Source organism: Hyla sarda, chromosome 3, assembly GCF_029499605.1.
Source record: "Hyla sarda isolate aHylSar1 chromosome 3, aHylSar1.hap1, whole genome shotgun sequence".
Lineage (NCBI taxonomy): Eukaryota > Metazoa > Chordata > Amphibia > Anura > Hylidae > Hyla > Hyla sarda.
The window spans coordinates 381,221,659-381,244,358 of record NC_079191.1 but is presented as its reverse complement, the minus strand read 5'-3'; the positions used below and the strand labels follow the sequence as shown (position 1 = coordinate 381,244,358).

The window sequence follows — 22,700 nt, the reverse complement described above, 5'->3', positions numbered from 1 at the left end:
TTTTTGATCAAATCATTTGAGGGATGTTTCACCAAGCCAGAATATTCTGCTATTAAACAAAATGTTGCTTTGTGTTAAATCTGTGATTTTACATATTTGCCGCAAAGTATCAAATCTATCTGACCATCCTTTTTTCCAGGGGTTGTATAATCATTGACAGAACTATCATAACGTTGACGGCAGAGACAAAGAATCTGTAGTCAATCACAATTCAGAGGACTCTCAAAGTAGTCACAGTATTCAGTTACATGTGCCGAAATCTCATCTATTCAAATATCTGTTACATACAGATAATAAACATATGTTGTATATGACCGCACAGAAAGAGACATGAAAAGATGCACCATTTTTTTTTAAATATATTTTCCGTATCAACTAATCAAAGTTTGATTTTCAAGATCCCTGCTACCAGTTAATAGAAAGCTTTATTGTTTAATTCCAGGGTAAGGGAATCTGTCTTGGTAAAAGTCATTCAGCTGCGTGTCCATCACATGACCAGGACACATTTATAGTCACTTTAAAGTAGTTCCTAAAGGACTCATACAGAACTCATACAGAACGAACTCATACAGAACTCATACAGAACGATTGATGAAAGGTTCTATAACTTTATACACATAACAATATTTGCTGAAGTTGGAATTCTGCTTTGAAGTTTTACTATGAGAACTATGAGATCCCAGAGATTTATAGGTTTGTTGTGTTTATTGTTACATACATAGATATGGACAGTCTATGGGTAAAGTCTGGAAAGGGATCACAACTGTACGTCAGGGCAGTGTACATGGACCTTTGCATATCCATATACAGTACCTACCGTATATACTCGAGTATAAGCCGAGTTTTTCAGCATGATTTTTCGTGCTGAAAACAACCCCCTCGGCTTTTACTCGAGTTAACTCTCCGCCCTCAGTGGTCTTCAACCTGCGGACCCCCAGATGTTTCAGCCGCTGGCTGTCCGGGCATTCTGGAAGTTGTAGTTTTGAAACATCTGGAGGTCCGCAGGTTGAAAACCACTGTATATTGACAGGCAGTGACGATGAAGGGGGGGGGGGTGGGATGATGACAGGGGGACGATGACAGGCGGTGATGATGAAGGGGGTGTGGGATGATGACAGGGGGATGATGACAGGCGGTGATGATGAAGGGGGGATGATGAAGGGGGGATGATGACAGGGGGATGATGACAGGCGGTGATGATGAAGGGGGGGGGGAAATGACAGGGTAATGATGAAGGGGGGGGGATGATGACAGGCGGTGATGATGAAGGGGGGATGATGAAGGGGGGATGATGACAGGGGGATGATGACAGGCGGTGATGATGAAGGGGGGGGAAATGACAGGGTAATGATGAAGGGGGGGGGGGGATGATGACAGGCGATGATGAAGGGGGGATAATGACAGGGTGATGATGATGAGGGTGATGTATTTCCCACCCTAGGCTTGTAGTCGAGCCAATAACTTTTCCTGGGCTTTTGGGGTGAAATCAGGGGCCTTGGCTTATATTCGGGTATATATATATATATATATATATATATATATATGAATAATATTCATGTTAAAGTAAATGTCAACCTTTTAACATTATTAATGATGATAGGTTCTAAGTTCTATGCTAATTCTTTTCTTAAAGGGGTAGTCAAAAGGGGTTGTAAAAAAAGAAAAAAATATGCCAAGACTTTAAACAGAAAAAAACCTTTACTTACCTCTCTCACTCTCCCATACCATTCGGCATTGTGGAATCTGGTGTGTGCCACACTTCACTTCCTAGCACTGAGACATCACTGCAGCCAGTGGCATTGAGACTATAATACCCCAGTGCCAGTCTCTGCCGCTCTTAACTTCCTGGTCCTGTGGTCAATGCATTACAATGACGCTCAAACACTCACTGGCTGGAGTGGTGTCTTACCTGAGCAACAATGTGACGTATTGACCCCCAGCACTAGGAAGTGGTGTGTGGCAGAGACCGGGCACAGCAATAACGGAGGGTATATGGCAACAAGGGAGGTAAGTACAGTTTTGTTTTTTTGTTTTTTTAAGCAAGCAGCATGGGCATATTTTTTTTAAACAACATTTTGCCAAAGTATCCCTTTAATGCCTCTTATACTCACACATCGTGGCTGCTCTCGGCCTAGCTCAGGTAGCATGGGGAGCGGCCGCAATGTGTCCGAGTACACCGCACATGCATGGCAACTCGCACTTCGCAGCAGTGTGTCTTCTTGTAGCTGCGTAGTGCCGCTCCGAGCAGGCAAATCTAAAGGCACCCTCTAGGGTCCTTCGGTGGTGGATCTGCAGCATAAAATCCGCTTGTCTGAACACACACACTTACAGCTGTATGAGCTTTATTTTTTTTCTGATATAAAGCTCCAAATCTACTGCATAGATGTGTATTTAGAAGATAAAATTTAGGCATACTTTGTCCACCACTAGGGGGAGTTTATTGTTTACGTTTCTATTACTAACTTCATTGTATAAACAGTAGTCAGTAAACTTCTAGTTGTCCCCTTAGGGTAAGTGCACAAATCCACAGAAATTGGCACTGAAATCACCACAATTTTGGTGAAATTGCCTCTGTTGATTGCCTGTAGATTTCCTAAGCTGGGGACATTTTTTTTATTTAGAATCCGCAATAACAGATTTTCCTGTGTATCTGCAAATAAACTGTAGCAAAATCTGTAACAAAAGGGTTGCTTGTGGATTTTATTGCAGATTTTAACTTCCCATTGAAGTCCATAACCGGCGGAAGGGTTACAGTACATTAAAGGAGTTGTTCAGGGAATATTTTCTATGATTAAACATGGCCAGGCTGGGGTAAAACCAATAAAGATGTGTAGCCACCTTCTCTGCCGCATTTCCCAGTTCTGCTGCACAACACATGCTGTTTTTAGTCATGACACAAGAAAGTGCACTCTCAGCCAATCAGTGGCCACAGTTGTGTCCCGCCCCTGCCACTGATTGGCTAAGCAGACACTTCCTTGTGTTGGGAATAAGAACAGGAAGTGCTGTGCAGCAGAACTAGAGACTGTCGTAAAGGTGGCAGAGAAGGTGGCTACACATTTCTATTGGTTTTACCTCAGCCTGGCCTTGTGTAATTATAGAGCATATTCTGCAGACAAGTCATTTAGTAATAGAACATGCTGCACTATATAAGCAAACAAAAAAACTTCCTTCTTTACATTCCACATCAATTTCCTCAGCAACCTCTTTCAATGAACAATTCACCTATATCTTCCTCTAGACAAATTGGACTATAATTTTGACTCAACCCAACTCCTCCTACCTTGCCTCATATTTATCAATGTGTTTACTGCAGTTTTTAGCGTTTTAACATTCCTTTTTCCTATTAAAACTCACACCAAATATGTGACCTTCTATGCTACAATTTTCCTTCCCCAATATAAGTTCTTGTAGTCTCCTACAGGACACAGTACAAGCTAAAAAATTTTTTTAGTAGAGTGAGAAAAAAAAATAGTACAAAATTCTGACACAAAATTACAACTGATCATAGTAAATCGAATTTATGCCGCTCTACATTTATTGACAGGCATTCAGGCTGAGAGGAGACATCTGTGTGGGGGCAGAGAGAGGGCATAACAGTGCTGCTGTAAGAAGTACAGGAACGGCAAGTAGCATTTCACTTCTGGGACTTCAGGAGACTGGAAAAGCTGGGTGGCACACAGCTTTCCCAGTCTCCTGAAGAACTCCTATATGCCTGCTTTTCATGGATGGCAGGCATTACACAGGGCAGGGCTTGCCGCACAGCTTTCCATTCCTGAAGAGATTATCTGTCTGTTGAAACTGCCATATTAGAAACAAGAAAATAAGTAGCAGATGTCCTTTACCTACTGTATTTCCTAAAATGGCATTAATTTAATTATTGACTAGCTGAGTGCCGGTGTTGCCCGGTCTTTCTACCTAAACACCTTGTAGGGGAGAAAAAGCAACAATGTTATATAAAGAACACATGTTGCTTTTCCTCTTCCACAAGCTTTAGGTAGGATAGGAAGACCGGGCAATGCTGGGTACATTATTACCAAATGTGAGCCAAGAACAAAGATTATACCATCTCAGCCCACTTCAGATTAAAAACCAGCAATGTATACAAAATACAGTAATGGGAAGGGTAGGTTTAGCAATTTTGACAGCAAATAAAAAAAAAAAATAGCACTTTATGAGTGATAAATGAAGAATACATTAAAATGTGACATGTTTCTACACAAAGATTTGGCCTACCTCTTCCCGATTCTTCTTTAACCATTCTTTGGCAGTGGTCAAGGCTATTATAGCTGCTGGCTCATTCGGAAATCCTAAGAATATTAAAATAAAATAAATAAATAAATAAATAAATTAAATAAGAACAACAAGTAAGCAGAAGAATGAACATTGGAATTTATATGGATTTTCTTTTCAGGTTACACGATCTGAGCAGTCCGTGAGCTTTAGACATACCAAAGCATGTATAATTTCATTGTTAAAATACATCTTTTTCTCGCGGCCTCGGACGTTTGTCCTACTTTAGGTTGTTGCTTTAACTACTCCTTGAAGGATATAAAATTGAATGCATGAAAGCCGATTTTCCATCATTTATTTATTTGGGTCACCTATGTGAGCTGAAAGAAAGGGAGTGGCAGAAGCGGCAGCAGATGTTACAGGAGGGGATGTCCATATTTCATGCTAGAAATGGCTTAAACATTTATGTCTACATTAATTACAATGGAATTATACCCGGCCAATTCTTTAAAACTGTCACCATTGCTCTTGTCTGGATGGCTACAAGGAATAACCTTGCAATGGTTCTGGCAAGACTCCTATATATTAACCATCTGATGATATGCCATTTATCTTACCAACATCCAATTTAATTCCAATTTATGGAATTAAAACTGCTCTAAATTTTGGTCTTGGGATATTGGAGGTTAGGAGTCGGACAGTGGAACAATCTGGTCATCAAATTTAAATAAAGAATGGAGGACCACCATACATTTCTGCTCTGGGTGCCATAAGGTATTACAGGGGCTTAAATATCACTTGTACAGTCCGTTGTGTCCTTGAGGAATGTAGGGGCGGTTCTGGCATTCAATACTTCACGGAAATAACCATTAAACACTTAACCACTACTTACTGTGGAGAAAATGATATCCTTACCCCACTGTGTTTATTGTCAGCTATGGCCGTTCTGCTTGGACCCCTATGTAGGGCTCCAAAGCCCCAATTTCTCTTTCACTACATGACAGAAATGAGATTTGAGAGTCTTAATGAAGCAGTGGTTGAGCATACACTGTACTCAGTTTGACCACTGCTCCTCCTCCATGGGACTCCCATTTTAGTGATTGATGGGGGTCCAATTTGGTGAGGTCTCCCAGCAATCAGACCTATCCAGAGGTGACCAATGTCCATTCTGAATCCATCATTTTTATAAATGTGATAAGCATCAGAGACTTAAATGAGTATTCCCATGTCCGTATGAGGGCTCCCCCCCCCCCCCCCGCCTGCTGACTGATAGAAAGCCGAAGATAGCCAAGCTGATTGGTTTACACAATTTGTGTAACTCCTATTGACTTAAATGCAAGTAGCGGAAAACACATTGGGGCATTTATCATTGTAGGTGTAAGTGAAGCAGTTTTCTACACCTTTTTTTGTGTGCTGGTAATGTGTAGGAGCACCACATTTATAAATTGGTCACAGGATTTAATACATTTTGTGGAGGTACACATTTTCTGAAAATTTCACTCTTCACATATACCAAAAAGCTAAGCTAAGTCTGGGCTGGTGCAGTTTAGAAAATGTTTGATGGTTTAACGCCATTTCACAAAAAGTCTCAGTTGATAAATTCATTACCACTGCATAAGACTAACCTTAACAGCTGGTCTGTACATACTTTAAAAAAAAAAGTTTAAAACCAAAAAGGTGCAAAAAATTGCCTGAGGTGCTGCGCTGCACCAAATGTGAGACAAATGTATACACAAAAACAGCTCTAAAGACAATGATAAATACCCCCCCCCCCCCCATAGCACCGTAAGTTACACTGTTTGCATAACTTCTATTAAAGTCACAGGGAGTTACACAGACTGCAGCTGTTTCGGCTGTTTTTGCTTCACGACCACCTCTGGCGGCTGGGGAGATATGTTATCAAGATGGGAATATTCCTCAGTATTTCTTTTGCCACTTATTTTACAATAATTACAGATGTTACTTTATTTAAGTCTATCAAGTGAAGATAAAGGGGCACTCCAGTGGAAAACTATTTGTATTTTTTCAAATGAACTGGTGCCAGAAAGTTAAACAGATTTGTAAATTACTTCTATTAAAAAAGTCTTAATCCTTTCAGTACTTATCAGCTGATGTATGTTCCACAGGAAGTTGTATTTCTTTCTGGAGTTCTTTCGAGTCTGACCACAGTGCTCTCTGCTGACAGCTCGGATCATGTCAGGAACTGTCCAGAGCACAAGCAAATCCCCATAGCAAACCTATCCTGCTCTGGACAGTTCCTGATACAGACAGAGGTGTCAGCAGAGAGCACTGTGGCCATACTTAAAAGAACTACAGAAAGAAATACAACTTCCTCTGTACTATACAGCAGCTGATAAGTACTGGAAGTATTAAACATTTTAAATAGAAGTAATTTACAAATCTGTTTAAACTTTCTGGCACCAGTTCATTTGAAAATAATTGTTTTTCACCCGAGTACCCCTTTAAAATGCTGCGAGCCTCAATTGAGGGAAGGGGAACAACACTGCCATTGGCTGTCAAGCCAGAAAACAGACATTGGAGACTGGGACGGGGAACAGCAAAGAACTACAAGCTGGTCAGGTAAGTGGACACAAGAAGACAAAAAAAAAGCTGCTGGTACCAGCTAGGAGAAAGTGTAACTAACGCGTCATCAGTTATGGAGTGCTCAGAGCTGGCAATTTCAACAACAAAAGAAAATCAGCCGGGTGGGGGTTAATGCTGTTTCTGGATGGAAAAACTATGTCACCAAACTACACATAGGGGGGGATTTATCAAAGGATTTATGTGTTTTTTTTTTTCACGTAACTTTGGCGCAATACTTTGGCGCAGTGTCTTTTTGCGCCAAAGTTTGGCGCATCTCCTCCACTGTCATTTTTCAACTTTCTCAAAATCACATGGCGGTCCTGTGTGTGATTTAAACTTTAGTCAGTAATTCATCATTTGCAATTTTGGCGCAAATCCTGTTTTTTTGGGCGCAAATCCCCACCAAGAAATTTTGCACATAGAAAACACACTTAGCAATGTCAGAAAATGTAAAGGTGTAAAAATACATTAAAAATGTTTTTTTTTGTGAAAGCAGCGACGCCTCCAGGGCTGCACAATACTATCCTGCGACATAGTTGTCTCTGAGGAACCTTCACCCTCCGTTGAGCCAGCATTGGAAATGGTTCAGGAAAGGTAAGCACTAAAGCAGTGGTCTCCAACCTGCGGACCTCCACATGCTGGGAATTGTAGTTTTGCAACATCTGGAGGTCCGCAGGTTAAAGACCACTGCACTAAAGTAACAACAAACAAAAAAAACTACCCAAGTTGAAAATAAAATCCATTTCACATGGTGGTAATAAACCCCACAAAAGAAAATAACTCATGTCGCTTGCTGATATACTGCAGGAGGGACTCCGAAATGGCCGCTCTACAGGGTAAAATACGCGTCCTCTGTGGTGGTAAGTTCTGTGTAAAAGGTGCTGGGAACAGCTGATTTCAACATTTGAGCCAAAATTACTAACAACTTGCACCAAATGATAAATTTGGTGCATGTCCACGAAAACCAAAGTGAAAAAAAAAGGGTAAAAAGAAACTGTCAACAGGCAAAATTGATAAATACCCCACATAATCCCCAATGTCTCCAAACTGTGAGTATGGCTTGCTGCTTAGTGATGTTTCGTTTTTTAAGATGCTGGGCAACTATTGACCCCCTGGGAGCCTCGGGCATCTGCCCAAACCACCAGAATGATATTTCGGTAATAAATCCACAGCCTGTAGTTCTGCTGCCCTGTGGAGTATTACTTTAATAGTGTATGATCCTTGTATAAAATAAAGAGAAATAACAAGATAAGAGACATTATAAATACTTAATGCTTTTGGGTAAATATTAACATAATAAAAGTGACACCTGAAGAACAATATTATGTATAATGCATTTAACTGATAGCAGGAGTATAAATGAGACTATATACCATGGAAGCCTAATATCTAATAACAGCTGCCAGGCTATTATTAAGAGACATATAAAAGCCTATAGCAATGTTTATTCTGAGGGATTGTTACTGAGCAGCTGTCATGCTAACAGAATGAAATCATTTTGTAATGTCAGCAATAGATGTTTATGAAGTGAGATCCGCAGTTCATTTTAACATTCAGAGATTCGGGTGTCTGTTCTACCAATATTGATAACAGATTCTTCTTATTGTTCAGAGCCACTATGCGATGTGTGCCCTCCAACACTCTACTGTTAAAGAATATTTACATTCACATTGTCCAAAGCTGAAAACCCCAAACCCCAAACAACTACGAGGATAACCTTAAAGGAAAACTGTCACATATTTTCTCCCGCACTATCCACATGTACAGGTGGATAGTGCGAGAGACGCTGATTAAAACGAGCCCTACCTTGGTCTGATCCGCGCCACCGTTCGTCCGCAATTGTAGTTTTAATCTCTGTGTATATCCGGCTGTAACTGGCAAAGGCGGGGCTTCATGCGGGCTAACTGACACTGACGTCAGCGCTGAAGGCGGTGCTTCTACGGGCCGCTCATGAATATTCATCCCTCCCTCTGGTTAGGAGCGGCGAAGAGAGGGAGAACAGGAAGGATGAATATTCATGAGCGGCGCTGATGTCAGTGTCCGTTAGCCCGCAGAAGCCCCGCCTTTGCCAGTTACAGCCGAATATACACAGAAATTAAAACTACAAGTGCGGGCGAACGGCGGCGCGGATCAGACCAAGGTAGGGCTCATTTTAATCAGCGTCTCCCGCACTATCAACCAATACCGGTGGATAGTGCGGGAGAAAATATGTGACAGTTTTCCTTTAAAGGATAGGGGATAAGATATCTGATCGCGGGGGTCCTGCCGCTGGGGACCCCCGCGATCTCCCTGCTGCACCCGGCATTCATTTAGAGCGTCGGTTGCTGTGCTGGAGGCTCATGACATCACGGCCGCACCCCGCTCATTACATCATGGCCACGCCCCCTCAATGCAAGTCTATGGGAGAGGGTTTGATGGCCGTGACGTCCCATAAACTTGCATTGAGGGGGAGTTACCGTGACGTCATGAGCGGGGCATGGCTGTGACATCATAAGCATCCACCAAGCATCGCTCTCGCTCCGTGCACCGGATGTCTGGGGTGCAGCAGCCGAGATCACAGGGCCCCCGCCATCAGACATCTTATCCCCTATCTTTTGAATAGGGGATAAGATGTCTAGGGGCAGAGTACCCCATTAAAGGGATCTTTGTTCTTTAGACATATACCAATCCAATGGCAAATAGTGACAGGTGAATAACACTGATTACTTGTGCCAATGGCTTCTGAAAGTCGAAGTTTTGGATGAAGGAAAAACTGGACAAGCGTCCGGCAAGGACCTAAGCAAATTTCACAAGTGCTAGACAACTGGATCAGCATATATCCAAACAAATACATATACCAAAGTGGTAAAAAAAAAAACACTGATGATGTTATTCACCCATTGATGCATGTGGAGAGTGAAAGCTAGTCCGACAGCAAAAAGTTTACAAAAGAGCTACTGTAAATTGCCGAAAAAAGTTACATTGCAGCTTGCAACATATGGGATTGTGTATACACAGACAGTTGAGAGTACTTATGGTGACTGTTATCTACTACCAAACAAAAATAGGAATGTGAGTGCTAGACCTACAGCATGGAGCAATGGCATGAGTGAATACTATGGTTAGAACACAAGCTGGTGGAGATAGTAAGTGTGATTAATAAGTTTGGTTGTGGAAATTACTTTGACACATACCATCCACTTAAACATTAATGCAAACCAAGTCCCCCCTTCATAGCACTGATATTCAGTATTGGCAGTAGACTCTTTCAGCAGAATAATGCTCCCTTTAGAGCGTCAGGTGCAGCACCGGAGGCTTGTGACATCACGGTCACGCCACGCTCGTGACATCACTGCCACGCCACCTCCATGCAAGTCTATGGGAGTGGGTGTGACTGACATCACGAGCGGACGTGGCTGTGATGTCATGAGCCTACGCCCACATCGCCAGTCATCTGGCATGGAGCGAAGTTCCACCGGATGTCTGGGGTGCCACAGCCAAGATCGCAGGGGTCCCCAGCGTCAGGACTCCCCGCGATCAGAAATCTTATCCCCTATCCTTTGGATAGGGGATAAGATGTCTAGGGGAGTAGTACCCCTTTAAGGAGAATACAAGACGTTTTAGATGTTGACTTGGTCTCCAAACTCTCAAATCCATTCTCAAACATCTGGGAGATGAGCTGGAAAAACAAGTCCCATTTATGGAAGCTCCACCTCACAATTTAAAGGGAGTTGTCATTACTTTAAAGGTGCGGGAATCACAAGTCATTGGGGTGGTTCCAGGTGGGTCCCTCCTTCCCCCTAACCTTAATTAATAGATCTTTTTCATTATCCAAACATGGATAGATATATCACTGAAGGCTAGTGGAGTGAGGTGAAGCTGCCAGAGACCATCCGGACCCGTGATTCAGGCAGCATTAGAGAGAGGTTATAGGTTGCCTTTAAAACATGCTGCTAACAATTCAGTTCCTGATACCACCAGACACAATAAAAAATGTTGCCTTGACAGGCCATACCTGAATATCTTCCCCAATATGGTGCACAGCTATACAGCTATGGCATTAAAACACACATTTAGTCAACAAAATAAAAGGTTCTTACTTTTTTTTTTTTAAACAGCAAGAAACAAGTCACAGAGTCTAAAGGCTTAAGTCCTGGACCACAATCCATGGCTTTTAATTTGAAAACTAATAGAGGATCTAGTGCTGATACAAAACTATCATTCGCCTAATATCAAACAGCGATACAAAAAGTTTCAAGCTGCGATATGGCTTTTTCAGAAGATATGTTTCAATACGCCGAATTTCTTTGATAGGGACTACAATCATTTAGTGAATGCTTGTCTCTTTGATGCAGAACTGTGTGATACAATGTGCTTCCTCATAACTAAAACTGCATGAACAATACTGAAAACAAAGATATAAAAAAAACATATCGTGTATAGACAGTATGAAGAAATCTGAGACGTCAATGAAAAATATATTTGGTTTACTGTTGTTTTTATAGCACAAACATATTCGGCTGTGCTGTACAAGACAAACACTCAGGTCAATGATCGTTCAAGTCAGAGTATTATCAGGTGTATAAAGTGTCATAGTAAACCAGTGGAAGCGCAATCAGATTTAATCTCAGATTACCAGAGGTGCTAACCATTTGGGGCTTGGATCCAAATCTGGTCACTAGTAACATCTGCAGAACATTTCTTTGTTCTCCTTATGCTTGTCTGACATTCCTCCAGGTATTCCACATTATAGCAACACTACAAAAAACAACTCTGATTGGCTAATTGGGTTGATAGTAGTAGTATGGAGGGATGGGGGACACTGTGTGGAATGATGGGTACATGCTAAGGAGAGGGGGACTTAGTATATATGGATGAGGACATGCTGATGGGGGGCTTTTGTGGATGAATGGACATGCAGACTGGGGGAGGGGGCTGGTGTGAATGTATGGGGAGACATGCTTATGGGGGAGGACATGCTAATTGGTGGGCTGGTGTGGATGGATGGAAACATGCTGAATTATATGCTAGGGCCTATGGGACTCTACTTAGGCCCCTGATTCAAATGGTACAGTATGTGACAGGTTTATATTAATTACTGTATTTACATATAGAATGAGGGTCTGCTGACAAAGTGAGTAGCCAATATCCAGGCATCAGACTCGGAAGTCACGGCGGTCTGGACCAGATGTATGAAGATTACAGAGAAGAAGTCACTTGTGGGTTATCTGGGGTCAGGGATGGGGGTCATCAGGGGGGTAAGGGGGGCCCAGGCCAATTTTTTTGCATCGGGGCCCTGTGGTTTCCAGCTACACCCCTGATTAGTTGTCTGATACAAGTTTAACAACACCAAACTATAAACAAAAAACTAAACATAGAAAGTGTTCCGGTAAATTTCAAGTTGTAGTAATTTGCTTCATCCTGTTTTTGTTCAGATTAAGAAGGTTTATGGTTTCTATTAAACATAATGAATCACATCTGAAAAATTAAGGTGCTTCAAAGAGAATGTATACTTTAAGCACCAAACAAAAAAAAAATGATATTCAAATCTCCAAAATGAACCCTTCTGCACACCCACATCTTGTTCCTTACAGTTCATAAATTATCTTTCTTTTGTACAAACTGTAGGTTGCCGTTTCCTGTTTAAAGAATGCTGGCTGTGCTGTTTTCTATAGCAACCAATTCACTCATAAAATTGTAAAAAGGAAACAGTGATAATAGTATAGGGAAAAAAGATTAAAAAAAATGGATTGAAAAAAAGTACTTTAACGATATTGCATATGCCACCAAACAAAAACAGTGCACAAAACAGCAATGAGTTTGTCAAACAATGACATCTATAACAATGTAACAAATAATTCCAGTCCATCGATTCACTATGTGTCCAAACTCTCTAAGGGTGCGTTCCCACCTGGCGTATACCCAGCGAATGTCACGCTGCGCAAAATTTACGGCAGCAGCGGGAAATACTCTGCGTATTCCTTGCTCAATATACACACACTTTCCGGCGGCAGCCCTATGTGTGCAGTGAGTTTTGGACGCAGAGCCGCGCGTCACAGTCACGCCGGCACACGGCCCCGCCTCCAAAACTCACTACACGCATAGGGCTGTCGCCGGAAAGCCCTGTGTGCATAGTGAGCAAGAAATACGCAGCGTATTTCCCGCTGCTAACGTAAATATTGCGCAGCGTGAAATATGCTGCGTATACGCCAGGTGGGAACGCACCCTAAAGGAAAACAACATGACCCTTCCATATACAGTGACCCCCCGACCTACGATGGCCCCGACATACGATAATTTCAGCATGCGATGGCCTCTCAGAGGCCATCGCATGTTGAAGGCAGCATCAATATACGATGCTTTTGTATGTCGGGGCCATCGCATAAACGGCTATCCGGCAGCGCAGACTGCTTCAGCTGCCACCGGATAGCCGTTTACGGTGCCCCGTGTGGTCCGCTAATGATCACTTACCTGTCCTCGGGGCTCCGGCGCGTCCTCTTCTGGATCCTCTGCATCGTCGGCGCTCTCCATCGTCGTCATCACGTCACTGCGCACGCCGTCACCGTCATCCAATCGGAGCGGCGTACGTAGCGACGTGATGGCGGCAACGGAGAGCGAGGATGCCGGGGAAGCAGAGGCCTTGCCGGAGCGTAGGGGACACCCCAGGAACGCGGTGACAGCGATTGAGGGCGACATCCAGGGCAGCGGTGACGATCGGTGACGGTCCGGAGCGGCGGGGACAGGTGAGTACAACTTCCTCTACCAGTGGTCTTCAACCTGCAGACCTCCAGATGTTGCAAAACTACAACTCCAAGCATGCCCGGACAGCCGTTGGCTGTCCGGGCATGCTGGGTGTTGTAGTTATGCAACATCTGGAGGTCCGGAGGTTGTAGACCACTGTCCTATACTTTACATTGCACGGATCCCTCAACATGCGATGGTTTCAACAAACGATGGTTCATTTGGAACGGATTACCATCGTATGTTGAGGGACCACTGTAGTAATATAACAACTCAACCAACACAGTTTGGGGCAACGAGTTTCTCACAGTAAAGAATCCCCTTTTATGTTACTAATTTGATGGTTGTACTTTCTTTCAGAAGTAGATTAGTCTATCACAAGGTATAATAAACCATTAGATAACTCATTGCTATATTTGATTAGGCCTCTTAGTCACCTTTTCTTCCAAACTAAATAAATAAATAATGCAGCAGAGGTGAGTTTGCCCTTTGTAATATCACAAAAGGTTAATTGAAGAATATTGCAATGTTCAATGACAGCTAACATTAAGTTTACATCAGCGTTTGACATCTGTTTAGCTAAGAACAATTCATGTAGTTAAAGGGGTTATCCAGGAAAAAAAACCTTTTTTTTATATATCAACTGGCTCTAGAAAGGTAAACAGATTTGTAAATTACTTCTATTAAAAAAATCTTCATCCTTTCAGTACCTATGAGCTTCTGAAGTTGAGTTGTTCTTTTCTGTCTAAGTGCTCTCTGATGACACCTGTCTCGGGAACTGCCCAGTTTAGAAGAATATCCCCATAGCAAACCTCTTTTACTCTGTGCAGTTCCCGAGAGAAGCAGAGATGTCAGCAGAGAGCACTGTTGCCAGACAGAAAAAAAACAACACAACTTCAGCAGCTGATAATTATTGAAAGGATTAAGATTTTTTAATAGAAGTAATTTACAAATCTGTTTAACTTTCTGGAGCCAGTTGATATACATTTTTTTCCTGGAATACCCCTTTAAACGGATGATAAATTGATGCAAAATGTCCAGTTTTTAAAATGATCCATTTGAATTGTCCATAAAAATAATGGACTGTATTAGTGTATCCCACTTTATAAGCTTATATCCCAGGAAAAGGAAGCACCACCACCATATATCACTACACCTCCCATAGGCACACGATCACCACACCACCATATATACATGCACATTCTGTAAGACATATACACTCACAAACCAACTAGCATCAGTTAAAAGCATTTTGCCCATCTCTGGGAAGCAAATTTTGGGTCCAACAGTGGGTTCATGCAGAAGCCGCAGATGCCACACACCTCTTGCTCATTTATTGCTGCTGTGTTTGGGTGGCTGGGGTGTAGGTCATGTGATCTGACCTCACTTCCCAGATCTCTTCTAACTTCTGAGCATGCTTAATTTGACAAATGGACATTAACAGATACAAGTGAACAATCCATCACCATAGACTTCAATCTAAAATATTGAACAAAAATTTGAGTTCTGTTTTTTGTCAGTTTTTTTTTTTTTTTTGGACAGAATAATAAATAAATAACTAAAGAGTGCATGCTAGGCTAGGACCATATTGCTCATTGTCAGGCTCCGCTTTATGGAACCCTGTCAGCAAGTCTGTCGTAACGAGAAGAAGAGAATAGTGCATTCACTATTTTTTTCTCCAGTAAACTACCAGATCCCGGAGGGACCCTAATCAAGCTAATGGAATGTGTTGGGACCCGTTGGAGACCCGGTTGAGTCAGTTGTGCTCAGACCTGTTTTGGGGGCCATTTGCCACAAAAAATTAGGAGCCGAATGGACATTGAATGGGACAGAGCACAACAGCAATGTTTACCTAGCCTTAGCCTGCTCAAAACATGGAAAGAAATTAAAAAAACAGACTGAACGGATGAAAACTGAGATGAACCGATGATAAAAATGATTTAAAGGGGTACTCCACTGGAAAACATTTTGTTTTTAATCAACTGGTGGCAGAAAGTTAAACAGATTCGTAAATTGCTTCTATTTAAAAAATCTTAATCCTTCCAGTACTTATCAGCTGCTGTATGCTCCAGAGGAAGTTCTTTTCTTTTTGAATTTCCTTTCTGTCTGACCACAGTGCTCTCTGCTGACACCTCTGTCCATTTTAGGAACTGTCCACAGTAGGAGCAAATCCCCATAGCAAACATATACTGCTCCAGACATTTCCTAAAATGGACAGAGGTGTCAGTAGAGAGCCCTGTGGTCAGACAGAAAGGAAATTCAAAAATAAAAGAACTTCCTGTGGAGCACTTATCAGCTAAAAAATAGTGGAAGGATTAACATTTTTAAATAGAAGTAATTTACAAATCTGTTCAACTTTCTTTCACCAGTTGATTTAAAAAAAAGTTTTCCAGTGGAGTTCCCCTGTAGATCAATAGGATACGTTCATTTCCTGACTCCTAAACACAAATGTAGATGTGAACCTAGTCTAATGCTTTGTGCACATCTGCGTTCAGCTTCATTTAGGGGTGCTCGGTTAGCTGACATGAGTGGACAAAAAAATACAACAAGGGCTGAAGTTTTTAGCGGTATCATATTTGGGGTTGTGGAGCTAACCTGATTTCAACCACATTTTTCCTAAAAGGGAATAGGGAGACCATGTAAAATATGGTGGCATGGAATCCACCAGTGCCTCTCTGCTCTTCTATCACATCTATAGACATTTCCATAGGGCACAGCCCCTTTCAGAAAATAAATTGTCAATGGAGATTTTTCACTTCTCTGGTTTTTGTACGAATTATGGAAATAAGTTCTGTTTACAAAGTATTCCATGCCCTCAAAATTCTGTGCCACATAAGAGGGGGGATATAAGTCTATGACCTAATTTATTTACATGAAAAATGTATTAAAAATAAGATGATTCCCACCAGTGGACCAATTGGTTTCTACATCAATGTGGTAATAAAATAATTGATTCTCCCATCTATTGACATGTGTTCTCTTAGCATTCATCCTATAATGTATTGTTTAGTATAATAAAGCGACGCATGATTAATTTACGATAAATATTTTGTCTGTTTTGGGTCATTCCGTCTTATTCCTTATACATGGGGATTATCCTTGCAAGGACGTTTCATGTTTAATTAAAGATATGAACAACAAGTAGTATTTCATTTGATGCTTCACAGAAGTTGGAGTTGAAGATAAATAGGCTTAATAAGTCCCAAGACGTCCATAAAGATATTTTTGGCTAAATGTTACAATCTGCAAACTATCCCAAAGACATTAATTGTAGAAATAGCAAGAAGACAGGAAAGAAATTGAGGATTCTTTTACTCTCTGGACATTAAGTATTAAGGAAAAAGTTTGCGGCTGTTGCTTAATACCGCAGTCTTTTAGTTTAACAATGTAATAGGATATCATAGAGATAAAATAGAGGAGGATTTTAAGGTGAAGCTCATATTTGGAGCCAGTTCTATATACAAAAAAATCCCTTTAATCCAACATCCGATAATAAAGAAAGTCTGTAAATCCAGCACCTGATTGCAATCCAAAACTGGAATATAATAGAAGTTTATTCTGTGTTGCCATTTCATCATGGTTTTCTTCTTAAAGATTTTCTACCCTTACGAGAGAGTTAAATAAACATTTCAATTGTTGTCCAATAATATAGGCGATCTGATAATCTGGCAGCTTTATGGTCCAACTCATGCCAGATTAAAGGAGTTATTAATATAAGAAAATTATGTGTAGAACAGTTCATAAGTCTACATCAGAATTGTTACATAGAAGAGGGTGGAATTGGGTTAACAGAGAACTGAGCAGAGGTGTAAACTGAAGCTTCTAGGTCCTAATACAAAATTATTATTATTATATTATTATAATATTGGGTTCTTCTTATATGACTGAGAGGCCTTTGGGTTTTCTTAACCAACTTTGACTGCCAACTTTGCACCTCTATCTACACCTACACTTCTAACCCTAAAGGGGTACACCGCTCCTAGACATCTTATCCCCTATCCTTTGGATAAGATGCCTGATCGTGGGGGTCCCGCCACTGGGTACACCCATGATCTCCCTCCTGCATCCGGCGTTCATTTAGAGCGCTGGGTGCAGTGCCAGAGGCTCGTGACGTCACCGATAAGCCCTGCTTGTGCCGTCATTGCCACGACCACTCAATGCAAGTTTATGGGAAGGGACATAACTCCAATAGTCTTGCATTGAGGGGGCATTGCTGTGACATCACAAGCAGGGCATGGCCGTGACGTCACAAGCCTCCACCCAGCATCACAGTCATCTGTCATGGATAAGATGTCTAGGGACGGAGTATCCCTTTAAAGCATACATGTTGCTTCGGCAGCAGGATACCTTTTTAAATTTCCCGAAAAACTTCAGAGTCTGAGACTTGTCCGAGACTATTGCGATTTGATTGTCCCATACAATTGGGTAAGACTTTGGGCAAATTCAGATCACGGGCTCTGAAGCTGCCCAGAAATGTTATAAAGATACCCAGCAGTCAGCAATATTGGATGTATGTGTTAAAAGGATTACCCAGCTTAAAAAAAACTATTAAAATGCAACTTATTAGTGAATTTCGAATTAAAGGATAACTATAATGTTGTTGTGGTGGCAGGATACTTGTTCTAACTCCCAGAAACTCCATAGCCTGCTGCTAAAGCAAGCAGTCTGTGGAATTGCTGGAAGTCCCTTAGACTTGCATTAGACTTCCAGAGATTCAGTAAACATCTCACTTTAGCAGTGGGCTACAGAGTTGCTGGGAGGTTAAACAAGTATCCTGCCACATGAGTTGATGCTCCTATATGTACTTTCTGTAGAGACCTACTTAAAGGGGTATTCCATGCCAAAACTTTTTTTATATATCAACTGGCTCCCGAAAGTTAAACAGATTTGTAAATTACTTCTATTAAAAAATCTTAATCCTTCCAATAGTTATTAGCTTCTGAATTTGAGTTGTTGTTTTCTGTCTAACTGCTCTCTGATGACTCACGTCCCGGGAGCTGTGCAGTTCCTATGGGGATATTCTCCCATCATGCACAGCTCCCGGGACGTGACATCATCATTGAGTAGTTAGACAGAAAACTTCAGAAGCTAATAACTATTGGAAGGATTAAGATTTTTTAATAGAAGTAATTTACAAATCTGTTTAGCTTTCCGGAGCCAGTTGATATATATAAAAAAAGATTTTGCCTGGAATACCCCTTTAAACAGCATGGGGTGTACAGAAAGTATGTACATGAGCAGGAATTCTTGTTTAAGGATGGAGTTCCTGCTCCTGAACACTGAACTGCCTGCTACTAACTACAATCACTGGGCTGGGTGCCTTGTACCCAAGTGGCCATGGCAAATTTGAGCTACTCAACCTGAAAAGAAAAGAGAAAAGAGATTTTTAGTGCTGAAAACGCCCCCCTCGGCTTATACTCGAGTGAACTCTCCCTCTGTCAATCCCTTCTCAGTGGTCTTCAACCTGCGGACCTCCAGATGTTGCAAAACTACAACTCCCAGCATGCCCGGACAGCCATCAGCTGTCCAGGCATGCTGGGAGTTGTAGTTTTGAAACCTCTGTAGGCCCACAGGTTGAAGACCACAGCGGCCTTTGTCATCATCCAGACCCCCCTTTAGTTTTCTACTCACCTTCCCTCGGTGGTAAAGAAGGGTGAGCCGGTCCGGGCCATTTATGCTGCAGGGACCGTCCGGTGGGGAGGGTTAGTCGTTCTGGGCTGTCCTTTTTCACCGTGCGGCCCCCTTCTCCGTTCTGGGCCTGGCCCCGGACTAGTGACTTTGCCCTGACAACGACGCACAGGGACGCAGGGAGGCTGCGCATGAAAGTCCGGAGAGGAGAAGAGGGCCCCACGGTGAAAAAGGACAGCCCAGAACGACTAACCCTCCTCATCGGATGGTCCCTGCAGCATAGATGGCCCGGATCGGCTCACCCTTCCTTCCCACCGAGGGGAGGTGAGTAGAAACTAAGGGGGGGGGGGGGGGTCTGGATGATGACGAAGGCCTCAGTGGTCTTCAACCTGTGGACCTCCAGAGGTTGGGAGTTGTAGTTTTGCAACATCTGGAGGTCCGCAGTTGAAGACCACTGATGAAGGGATTGACAGGTGGTGATGATGAAGGGGGGGGGGGGATGATGACAGGGTGATGATGGTGAGGGTGTTAATGACTGGGGTCTGGATGATGACATGGGGGAATGATATATTTCCCACCCTAGGCTTATAGTCGAGTCAATAACTTTCCCTGGGTTTTTGGGGTGAAATTAGGGGCCTCGGCTTATATTCGGGTCAGCTTATATTCGAGTATATACGGTACTTTTTTGTGATTTTTAACAAGAATAAAATACATACATTTTTTACTTTCATATCTGTTATATCTGTCTGGACAAGCACCAGAAGACCAGTCATTTTAAACAATCTTTTCTGATGAGCAACTTTGTAGACACTTAACTTCACAAAAAGCTGCATGCAAAAGGAACACATATCTTTCCATTATAAATCACAGCCTGGGGAATGGAATCATGTAATGTTGTGTTTTTTATTATTTAAGCGTTATCTTGTATTTGATTTATATTGTGGTGGATGCTTATGATGAGAACAAGTTCTTATAGTCAGGAAGATTCCCGGCCTATCAGTTAAGAATTTTTATCTTCAACCATTTGTTTAATTCTGTGAAACGTTTGGAGGTAGTGAACTTTACAAAGTAGTTAGATGTTCTGCCAAAAATAATATCGAACACATGTTTCTTGGCAAGACAATGATGCAACCTGTATGTAGATATGTAGATATAAAGTACATTTTCAGCTTCAGTTAATTCATCTTGATATCACTCATGCAGTGCTTATCTCTAGCATAAAAGACAATAATAATAATACATATATTTTCTAGTTCAGACACTCATTTTTTAAGAGATTCATTGTAGTTTACACTGTCTTTTGTGAACCTACACTTAAAGATTACAGAATTATACATGTTTACTGTATGTAGCTATTTCCTAAGTATACCAACCTCTGAAATAGTCACTAACCATTAAAACAAAGACCCCATACACATTAGACATTTATCAGTAAAACCAAGTGATTTTGGCTGGATTGGTTGGGTATGTTATATGTTGTACATGTTGGATTTCAGCTGCCCAAAACTTTTGTTGTCAGGGAGATAGGCCACCCCAAAAAGAACCATGCAGCTTTATGACCCCATCTTAACATTCCCCGTGCAGGGCGTTCATGTGTATGAGGGGATCTGAAGAGATAGTTCATGACTAACTGCTATGGCGATCTTTAAAGGGTTATTCCAATTATTTCAAATGATCACCTACCCATAGAATAGCAGCTCACTAAGTGATCAATAGGGGTCTGACCACAAGGAAGCCTACCGATCCCAAGAAAGTAGGGGAACAGCAGGGGACATTTTTCCTCCATTCTGGTGACCGTTCTTCTTTCTAAATAAAAAAAATTCTGTTCCACAATTCTTGTTTCTAAAGATCTGTTTACTCAGAAATCCCTGATAGGTTATTATAAGTAATGGATTTCCCAGCCAGACAAGTTTGCAAAAACTGCTTAAATGGGCACTGTCAGATACAAAAACTTTTGATTTGTTGTAAAGCATGCAAAACCAATAGGTTTTGTAATTGCTTTCATTAGAGAATTTTCAGTATTTCATACTGAAAAAGCCAGTCAATCAATTGCCCCCCTGCCTGCTTGGACACATACTAGTCCTGCTGTGTCCATGCGTCATCACCTACATCATGGACACACTTCCTTGATTGACAGCTGTGAACACAGGGCTCACAGCTAGAGAAAAAACCCTCCCTCTGTCCACCTGTGTCCCGCTACTGTCAGTGAGGACAAGCTGGGAGTTGTAGTTTTGCTAATGCTAGGGGAGATGTGAGCAGACAGCATACTGAGGGAGGGGGTGGAGACCGGTGCAGTGAGGCCACGCCCCCTCCCTTTGAGAGGAATTCAGACTAGTGAGCTAAATTAAAAGTGCAATAAAAAAAAGGATTAGGTGCTGAGTGATATATTAAAACAAAATTGTTGGATCTGACGGGTACTCTTTAAATATCATCACATATCTCTGTTATATATATCGGAGAAAGAGTGGACATTTATGTGGACCGTAATGTGACTTAAATAATCTTACAAGGCATAATGGACTCTACAGCAATTAAAGTATTTAGTCTTAGAAGGGATCCATCCTATGTGGATTTTGATAGGATAAATCATTGATGAGATAACTCATTTATGATGACTATTACAGACTCAGAGAACCGGCTGTGCTGTAAGTGCATTAGTCATTAGATAAATGGCCAGCATTGTAAACTAGTCATCAGCACTTATTGTCTATTGCCTCTCAATAATATCCGAGTTTTCTATAAAAGCCACTACAAAATGGATATACAATGGATGCTCGCTCACATAGTGAGTTGTGTATGATGTAAGGTTCAATGCAGGGTTCATAAAAATTCTGCCTCTGTGTCATTTTAGGACACTTTTTTTAGGGTAAGATGTGTGTAGATGAGGAGAGGCATAATTGCTGGTCCTAAGATAACTTGTATATGGCATTTTCACCTGGTTACCCCTCTGCAGGCTCCATCTCTAAATCTCAGCTTTCCCTGAGCTAAGGTCCAGAGTGGATGAATACTAGCCTCTATGATTGCTCCCATACGCTACATGGACACAAAATAGAGGGTATCCTGTTTTTCCTAACCCTTATATTTTGCAGCATCAGCGAGGACATTATAAAGCAGTACTTGAGCAGTCTGAGCTGTGAATTTCTGAGAAAAGCTTGGAGATTATCTGTCCTTCTACTTTCTATTCTTCTCTCCTCTACATAGATTTCTATGAGCAGTTCAACCAGTCTTCCAGTGAAGCTGATTAGTCTACCTACTTGCCCTTTTACTGTGCAGGACACCAAGGAGAGCATTATTACCATTTGGGGGCCTATAGATGGGAAGATTGCATTTTTTCAGTGCCATCCCCTTCTCTACACAGAGTCTAACATGTTTGTCCTGCAGGTGTTAAGAGATCAACTGTCTGTTGATCGGTCTGATCCGGATGGAGAAGAAAAGGAAAGAGGACACCGCCGATCAAAAAATATGATCCTGTATATAATCACTTATATGTAGTGTTGCTCGCGAATATTCGCAATGCGAATTTTATTCGCGAATATCGC

At 41.7% G+C, this 22,700-nt stretch overlaps 1 protein-coding gene across 1 annotated transcript in view; it reads right to left on the bottom strand.

Annotated features, from left to right (window-relative positions):
- Nucleotides 1-22,700, bottom strand: part of MACROD2 (mono-ADP ribosylhydrolase 2) — a 2,467,642-nt gene that overhangs the window by 497,626 nt on the left and 1,947,316 nt on the right. Inside the window, exon 8 of the mRNA XM_056567894.1 lies at nucleotides 4,234-4,307. Coding sequence (XP_056423869.1) covers nucleotides 4,234-4,307 — 74 coding nt within the window. The remainder of the gene's footprint in view (nucleotides 1-4,233; nucleotides 4,308-22,700) is intronic.